This window comes from Struthio camelus, chromosome 14 (assembly GCF_040807025.1).
Source record: "Struthio camelus isolate bStrCam1 chromosome 14, bStrCam1.hap1, whole genome shotgun sequence".
Classification (NCBI taxonomy): Eukaryota; Metazoa; Chordata; class Aves; order Struthioniformes; family Struthionidae; genus Struthio; species Struthio camelus.
Genome location: NC_090955.1, coordinates 6,947,463 through 6,956,704, shown reverse-complemented (window position 1 = coordinate 6,956,704; position 9,242 = coordinate 6,947,463). Strand labels below are relative to the sequence as shown.

The following is a 9,242-nucleotide window of genomic DNA, read 5'->3' as shown; positions in this document are numbered from 1 at the left end:
CGTTGGTGCCGGCCCCCAGAGCCACCTGCGCCTGGCGAGATGTGGGCGCAGATAGGAAAGGCGAGGGGCGCGCGTCCGCCTTTGCGTGGCGGGCGGGGGAACCCACCGCCCGAGAGGCGGAGGACGAGCAGCCCCCGCCGCGGGAAGCGGCGGCCGGGGAGTCGGGGCGGGTGGCAAGGGCGGCCCGGGCACCCCAGGAAAACGGGGGGCTGGAGGGCGGCTGCCCCCCGGCCGCGCGCACCCGGCCTGCGCTAGAGCTGCTGTGTACGCGCACACGCAGACGCGCGCGCGCGCGTGGGACTAAAACGTGGGAAACGCGTGCTCGTCGACGCAAAAACCCGCTCGTGACGGCCAAAACGTTTATGGCCGAATTTGCGCGTTTTTGCGAACACAGTATTGCCTCCTTTATGTAGATCTTTCCTCAGAACGTTTGTGCCTGGATTTTCGCTTTACGCGTGTGTGTATATACAGAGAGTGAGATGATCTCACGCACACCTGCCACAAAATATATTTTAAACATATTTAAATATATATACTTGTGTGTGTGTGTCTATTTTTGTCTCTCTGTATATACACATACATAAAAACATATATACAGAGATCATACATGCACCCCCCCACATACAGTTTATGTATGCAATCCATGTATATCCTTATGTCTGTGTGTGCGTTTTCTAACTCTCTCTCTTTTCTATATGACTATACAGACACCCCCACATTTATTTATATTTTTATGTGTATATATTTGTGTTATAAAGAGAATATACACAGATGCCCCATATATAGTAAATCTACTTATAGAGTTATGTATGTAATAGAGTGAGTATACACAGACACCCCATGTACATTTAAATATTTATACCATTATGTATTTGCATATGTGTGTACTATATAGTGAGTGTGCACACACACAGAGCTATGCCCACGAGTATTTTATAGATACATATATATATGTGTGAGAGCCTGTTTTCCATCATCCTCTCTGCATATATAACATATAGAGATCATACATACACATAGCCACCCGCACATAGTTGTATTTACATATTTATAAATGTATAATGTGTATTCTTGCTGGGCTGCTCATACACACACAGATCATAAATTTTATTTAAATATTTATAGCCTTACATATATATCTGTGTGTGTGAGAGAGAGAGCGCGACCACGCATCTCTCACGCTGTCTTTGTATGCACACCTGCAGAAAGAGACAGGAAACGGGCACACGCACACACAGGCAACCACCTGCCCGCTCATATTTTATTTATTTCTGTACTTACAAATGTACGGCTCTGTATATTTGCTATCCCACTTTCTCTCTCTGACAGACAGACAGAGGTATGAGCGATCCCGCACACACACACACACACGCAGCTATGCCCGTGTGTACTTGTGTGTGTGTTGCTGTCGTCCCGTCCCGCGCTCGCCGAGGTGCGCACACGCGCACGTGCGCCCACTCATACTGTAAATATTTATATGAAGAACGTGTGTGCGTGCGTGCACGCTCATTTTCTACCTCCCCCGTGTCTCCCTCCCTCTCCATATACATGTGGGGTTTTTTTTTGGCCATTTATAGAAAAACACATCAATATGTGCACATGTATGTGGGCACTTTTTCCATACCTGTAATATATAGCGACATACTATACAAACACATGCACACGCGTGTGATATACCCGCTCCCCCTACTAGCGCAGTTCCTTCAGCTAGAGGTTTCGACCTGCTCGGCGGTCTGGCTACACGGCCGTAGGGCTGCGGCGGCGCGCGCACACGCACACGCACACACACACACACGCACACGCACGCACGCACCCCGCTGCGATTATTCCACCTGTACTTCGGTGGACATTATTTACCCAATGTCTTGCCTTGGGTAAATGGTTAAAGCCCTGTTTTGCGGCTACGGAGGCGGGCTGCGGGTGCTGCCCCCCTCGGGCTGTGCCCAGGGGGTGTCCACTGGCTCCCCGAGGCCTGAGGTAACTCATCACACCGATGCCCAGCCAGGGTGGGACCAGAAGGAGCCTTGTGGGGAGCCCAGGTTCCAGTCTGAGGAGGGGGCAGCCGAGGTGGAAGAAGGCCCCCCCCCCTCCCCCCCCCGGCCAGGGTGCCCACACCTCCACCCCATCCCGTCCCCATCCCACAGGATCCCTGTCCTCCAGGGTCCCCGGTCCCACAGGGTTCCCCGTCCCATGGGGTCCCTGTCCCACCCGTCCTGCAGGGTCCCATCCTGCGAGGGTCCCCATCCCATGGGGGGGGGGGGGGAGCCCGTCCCACAGAGTCTCCATCCTGCAGCGTCCCGTCCCACGAGGGTCCCTGCCCCCTGCGGTCTCTGTCCTGCAGGGTCCCCATCCTGCAGGATCTCCATCACTTTGGGGGGGGGGGGCAAATGTCCCTGTCCCGCGGGGGGGGGGGGTCCTGGTCCCGCAGGAGCCCATTCGGGGGGGCAGGGGGAGATTCCCATCCTGCCAAGGCCCCTGCTGTCCCGCAGTCCCCCCGTCCTGCAGCGTCCCGTCCCGCGAGGCTCCCTGTCCCGAGCGGTCCCCGGCCCACGCGGGTTCCCGTCCCGCGGGGGTTTCCCGCTGCTCCCCGTCGGGGCAGCTGAGGGGCTGCGCGAGGGAAATGGCGGCGAGCAGCCGGGGGGGGGGGCTGGAGGAGGAGGAGGAGGAGGAAGAGGCAGGGCCGCGCGGGCATGGCGCGCCGTGCGTGGGCCGCGGAGGCGGCGCCGGGGTTGGGGGGGGCGTGTGCACGCGTGTCTGTGTGCGCGCACCCTGGGCGGCCACGCACGTGTGTGCCGCCGCTGCCTGCCCGCGTGGGCCCCCACGGGCCCGCAGCCATGCCCCCCACCCCTGCGCACCCCCCCCCAACCCCCGGCCCACGCACAATTGGGGGGGGGCCACACAGATTTGCACATTTCCCTCCCCCCCCCACGCGGGGCGCTGAGGGGCCCCCCCCCCACTCCGCTCCCCCCCCCCAGGGGCTCCCCCTCTGCGAGCAGGGCGCTTTCCCCTCCCCCCGGGGAGATTTGGGGGGGGGGGTCCTTAACACACCCCCCCCCAAACGGGCCCAGCCGCGGCCTGCAGCCGCGCTGCCCCCCCCCCCGGCCCGCTCCGAGGCGATGCCCGGGGGGGGGGGGGGGACACGAGCACACGCAGGGCTCCCCCCCCCCCCGGGTCCCGTCCAGGGGAGCGGTGGTGGGGGGAGTGAGGGGGGGGGAGGCGGCCCCCAGCGGCGGGAACCGGACCCCCCCAAACCCCCCCCAAAAAAAAACCACGGCCGCGTGGCGGCGGCTCCCGCGCTGCTGCCGGCGGCCGCGGGAGGGCGTCGCCTGTGTTAGTTGTCGCCGGTGAACGCGGGGCCAGCGCGGCCGCCGCCGCCCCCCGCCGCCCTCCGCCGCCGCCCGGCCGCGGCGGCCCCTCTCGGGCGGCGAACGGAGGCGGAGGAGCGGCCGGGGGGAGCCGGCGCGGGGCGTCAGGCGACTCGGCGTCGGGCGCCCCCCTCCCGGTTGGGGCCGCGGCGCCGGGCGAGCCCCCGAAATCGCGGCGGGGGGCGGCGGGCGGGGGGCGGGGCGGGGCCGGGGGGCGGCGGCGGGCTGGGGGGCGGCGGGGCGCGGGGCGCCGGGCGGGCGGGGCGGCGCGGGGGGCCCCGGCGGGGCGGCGGGAGCCCGGCGAAGGGGCCCCAAGAAGCACAAGTTGGAGCTGGCGGCGGACCAGGCTGTTGTTGTTCTCAACGCGGTCCGCCCCGCGCTCATATAAAAGGCGGCGGCGGCGCCCGCCCCGCCAGAGCGCGGCGGCGGCGGCGCGGAGCGGAGAGGGGCAGAGCGCAGCGGAGGGAGCGCAGAGAGCAGCGCCGCGCCGGGTCGGGCCGGGCCCCTCCGCCACGCCGCGGCCGCCCCCCGCCTTCCGCCGCCCGCTCGCCTCAGAGGCCGTCGCCTCCTCCTCGCCGCCGCGGCACCATGTCGGTGGAGCTGGAGGAAGCCGATCTGCCCCTCACCGAGGCGGAGGAGGTGCCGCTCGCCCCGGAGAAGAAAGCGGCCTCTAAGAAGGCGAAAGGGGGCGGCGGCGGCTCTTCCCTGTCGCCTTCGAAGAAGAAGAAGAACAACAAGAAGAAGAACCAGCCGGGCAAATACAGCCAGCTGGTGGTGGAGACGATCCGCAAGCTGGGCGAGCGCAATGGCTCCTCGCTGGCCAAGATCTACAACGAGGCCAAGAAGGTGGCCTGGTTCGACCAGCAGAACGGCAGGACCTACCTGAAATACTCCATCAAGGCGCTGGTGCAGAACGACACGCTGCTCCAGGTCAAGGGCACCGGCGCCAACGGCTCCTTCAAGCTCAACAGGAAGAAGCTGGAAGGCGGCGGCGGCGACGGGGGCGCGGGCAGCAGCTCCCACAAGTCCCACAAGAAGGCGACGGCCTCCACGTCCCGGCGGGCGGAGAAGAAGCCCGCGTCCAAGAGCAAGAAGCCCGAGAAGAAATCCCACAAGAAAGGAGCCAGCAGCGCGGCGGCCAAGAAGGACAAGGGCAAAGCCAAGAAGGCCACCAAGAAGGGAGCCGCGTCCCCGGCGGGCAAGAAGGTCAAGAAATCGGCAAAGCCCAAGGCACTCAAGAGCAGGAAGGCATGAGAGCTGGGGAGGGGGGCGCAGGGAGCCCCACCGCCGCGGGGGCGGCAGCGGGCTTCCCCCCCCTCCCCGCCCCCCCGCCGCCGCCGCCCCCCCACGGCCTCCCTGCCCGCCGCCCTGGACTGTGAGCCGCCACGGCACAGACTGCTCTGAGGACAGACCCCCCCCCCCAACCCCCTCCCCGCGCCGGGCACCCGCTTTGTCTTTGTGTTGCTGACTCGGCTCCGCAGCCGCCTCCGTGCGCAGTGAGCGGGGCTGCGGCTGCCCCTGCGCCCCCCCCGGTCCCGCGCTTTCCCCCCCTCCTTCGCGCTTCCCTTACCCCCCCCCCCAATCGCTCCCTTTTGTTTTCGGCCGCGCCCCTCCCCATTCGTAGACGGTTTCTAGTTGCCCCCTTTCCCGCCGCCACGATATTTTACAGTCTTCCCCCCCCGCCTTGTCGCCATAGCAACCTTTTTTTTTCGGCGGCCCCCCCCCCTCCGCGCGCGCCACGTGGGCCCCGCCGCCCGCGCGCGGATCGGGCCCCTTCCTCCCCTCCCCCCTCCCCTTTTTTTGTTACAGTTGCCTGCTCGCAGAATTTTCGAAAAGCGACGGCGCCCCCTATTGGCTCCCGGCCCCCGGCGCCATGGCAACGGCCCGTTGGGCGCCAATTGGTTAGAGCGGCGTCTGGGTCGCTCCGAGGTGGTTGGGGGGGGGGAGCGCTGGCGGGCGGCTGCCTCTGCCCCCTGGCGGCCCGCGCGGGACCAAGCGGCGCGGCGGGGCGGGGCGCGGTGGCCTCGGCCCGCGGGGACCCGGGCGCGCCCGCGCTGGCGGCGCCCCCCAGCCCCTGCAGCCGCGTATTCCGGGCGCATCTTCAATGGCCTTTAATTTCTTTTTGTTTTTTTTTTTTTTGGGGGGGGTGTCTTGGGGATATTTGGGGGAGGGGGGAGGGTGGTTTTTTTTTTTCCTTTTTTTTCGTTTTCGGTTGTCGTCGTTTCAAATAAATTGTTAAAAAACTCGGAGCTGTGGGTGTTGCTATGCTGCCCGCGGGCGGGCGCGGCGCGGCGGGGGCGGGTCTGCAGCCGCCGTGGAGCCGCCCCTCGGCACGGGGGCCCCGCTGCTCCCAGCCCGGCGGGGGTGGGGAGGTTTTGGGGGGGGGGGCTGCAACCCTGCAAGCAGGAGGAGGGAGAGGGGCTCCCGCTTGCTTTATGCTTCCGGAGAGATGCTGCGCATTTCATGCACAGCAACGGCAGCGTTTTTCCTGGGCTAGGACTCTGCCTCCCACAGCGGCAACGGCATGGAGGAAGGAGGGAGGCCGGCAGTCCCTGCGCAGTGGCAATCGGCAAAGCTCGCCGAGCAGGGAAGGGAAGGAGAGGCTGAGATGCAGGGGTGGGGAGCTGTTCTCCTGCCAAGCACGCAGGAGAGATCCCACAGCCCAGGTTCCCCCCTCACCCCCGATCTGGCCTTGTGCAGCCATCACAGGCTAGAAGGAGACATCTCCCGTGCTAGTTTGACCTGCATCCTTTGCTTCGAGCGCAGGCCTGGACTGCAGGAGTTACCCCCACCCCAGCTGCATTTAAGGCTCCCCTGCCGGCTCTGAGCACCCCTGCAGGCAGTGAGTCACTCCAGCAGCGAGGACACCGCAAAGCCATTCAGAGCAGAAGCATATCGCAAAAACCTTGGCAGAGCCACCCCTTGTCTTCCCATCTACGGTGCCTATTTATAGCGCACACCCATGAGATTGCATAAAACGCTGCCGGGCATCTAGGCCATTTTGTTCTGCCTCACCCTCGGGAGCACAGGGCCAGGGATCAGCCAGCTGCTCCACACAGTCCCTGCGTGCATGGCCTCATCTCCCCAGGCAGGAGGCCCTGCAGAAGAGACCCCCCCCCCCCCCAAATCACTTTTACCAAACAGCGGCCCCATGGGAACAGCTACCACTAGGGCATGGCCACACTGCAAAGAAATTGCAGAAGATCAAAGCGAAAGAAGGCCAGGGCTTGTGTCTGTGTAGTGCGGCAAGGAAGTTAAGACCAGGAAGGATGCTCTGAGGAGGTGGTAAAGCGCTGGTGTACCACAAGGATCTGGTTTGGTTAAGTCAAGGGAACCACTGGCCTCAGGCCAGCCTGGCTGTCACCACAGTACCCAAGGCAGCAGTAGCAGAGTCACTTCAGAGGGCAGCTTGACTGCCTCTCCCCTCCCAAGAGCCCCAAGAGGAGAAGAAAACAGCAGCCAAGAGCACCGGGCCCTTAGAGCCAGCTCTCCTACATGCAGCTGCTAGAAACCAGCACATTTGAGGTGCAGTGCCCAGGGAGCCCAAGACAGATCAGCCTGATGCACAAAGCTGGACAGCATCCATGTGGCAGGGACAGGACCAGCAGCACCTCTGCACCACAAACAGCTCAGAAGCAGCTCTCACCGTCAAGCCCAAAAGACCCCAGGTGGCAATAGCCAGGCTACTCGCTCCCTTGCTGCAGGGCACCAGGCTGGCACCCAGCACGCAACCTCCCACTGTGCCAGGAGGTGCCACGCCACAGTCCGGTGGGATGCAGAGCTGCTCAGGCTGTGCTGGAAGGGCAGCAAGATGCCAGGTCTGCTCATGGGCCACTGAGGGAGCCTGTCCTGGTCTAGTGCCTGTAGGCTTCCTGCAAGGTTGCAGGGCAATGGCTCCTGGAAGCCACGCACTTGGCTTTGCTCACATTATCATCAGCCATCTGTTGAAGCACTGGAAGAAGTTTGACATCCCCCTTTCCCCACACGCAGCCCACACTTCAGTCCTTGTGCAGCCATGAGACATGACACAAGGTCAGAGGAAGCAGAAGGGGCCTTCCCTGCAGAGAGGGGGGAGCTGCACCATGATCCTCCAGGAGAGGTTTAACTCAGCACAACCTCCATAACAGACCTTGGCTTCAAGGTGGACAGTTGTTCTTTGCCTGGAGATCAGGGTTTGCTTCCCCTGGAGTCACCTGGGCCTGTCCCAGTTGGAGTTGCATCTATACCACCCTATCTGCTGCACCTGAATCAAGCTCATAGGAAGAGGCAAGACAGCCCTCTTCCCGCATGTGCCACCCAGAGACCAAAGACAGAAATTGCACTTCAGTGAACCAAAGGGCAAGCCAGGCATCTCATCCAGGAGGTCCCAGACCTCAGCCCCAGCAGGGACAGCCAGCTAGCAGCACACCAGCACCTCTTGGACACCCTCACCCTGCCCTCGGTGCTGCTGGAAAGGAGCAGCCCCTCTTCCTCCAGGGCAGAGCTGCCTATAAAGCCAGCCCCAGCTGCTTGTGCTGCTTTGGTACAAGCAGAGAAGAGACGAGTTTCATTCTCTCAGGAAACATCCATCATCCAAATTCAGCAAGAGGAGAAGCCAGCTGTGCTCATCCGCCCCTGGAAGAGACCAGCAAGACTCTGCTTCTGAGAGTGTGCAGAGAGTCTCCCTCCAGGTCTATATTTAGGACATGCAGCTGCTGGGTTAGGCCAGCCACAGTCCCTCTGCCCATGCAGACTGGGCCGGTCTTCACCATCTGCCAGTGATCTCTGGTACCACGAGAGAGCTGCTGCATTCACACACAGACCTGCAGTTGTCTCCTTAGTCATTAGATGACACTGCATGTTTTGAAGGATAGAAGGGATGCTATCCCTGCGAGAGCTGGCTGGTCTCAGATCAGAAGCCCTATTAGACTCGTGCAGCTCCCTCACACATGCATTTCTGCAACTGGAGGAGTCTCCCCCTCCCCTGATTGCTACAAGGGAGGGTCAGGTCAGCCACTTCGCGGCAAGGACAACGCTACGCCCTCAGCACTAACCTGTAAGGCAAATTGCTAAGAACTGTTATCGCGAAGATAAAACGCTGGCAGCATACCTGAAAGCAGCTATTAGGCAGCAAGGGTACAGGCTAGAGAGAGCAAGCATCCTGCTGGTGGAGCCTGCGGTGTCAGCGGAAAGGCAGATGAACAAGAGCAGCATGTGATATTGCATACCAGAAAGCAACTGCTGCCTGGGGTCTGGCTGGAGACCTCACATGTCTCCTTCGGAGGGATTGACAGTTTGTCACCCAGGGGTGAGGAGACTGCTGGGAGCTGCAAGGCTGGAGCGTCCTGGAGCAGGGCGCCCACAGGCGCTGCCAGCTGCGAGAGCTGTGCTCTGGAGGGAACCCCAAGGCGCACGGGGGTCCTGAGGACATCCAAGGGCAGGTGACTCCAGTTGCATCGCCCAGAGAAAGACAGCAAGTCCTAGAGCTGCAGCACGCAGGCAGTAGAGTTTTCACTGCACACAAATAGCGGCTTCCTAGGGTAGGCAGCCTCATTTCTGGGCCCGCACAGTATCCTGCCGTTTCAGCTGTCATACAGAGAGCTGCCCAAGAGAAGGTATGTGGTCCCCAGAGCCCCCTCCTCACTCAAGGGAGGCAAGAAGCCAATGCAGCCTCTCCAACACAGAGGATCTCCATGGAGGGTCCACCCAGCCGAGCCCTTCACACTGTCTGGTTTCAGCTCTGCTGGTGCTATGAAGCTTTCAGAAGAGCCAGGACCAGCAGTGCTGCTTCAAGAAGCCATGAGTTTTTCTCTGGACTTACCAGCTTGAAGGTGACAAGAGTCCATTCCAGGGTTGTTAAAAACAAAAAAACCTGAAGATCAAGACTACACAGAGCCC

The 9,242-nt window shown here is 62.1% G+C and overlaps 1 protein-coding gene across 1 annotated transcript; it reads left to right on the top strand.

Moving 5' to 3' along the window:
• Nucleotides 1-3,777: 3,777 nt before the first annotated feature.
• On the top strand, nucleotides 3,778-5,465 carry H1-10 (H1.10 linker histone). Its single transcript, XM_068907252.1, has one exon. The coding sequence runs from the start codon at nucleotides 3,954-3,956 to the stop codon at nucleotides 4,617-4,619; it is 666 nt and encodes a 221-aa protein (XP_068763353.1). The 5' UTR covers nucleotides 3,778-3,953; the 3' UTR covers nucleotides 4,620-5,465.
• The last annotated feature ends 3,777 nt before the right edge of the window (nucleotides 5,466-9,242 follow it).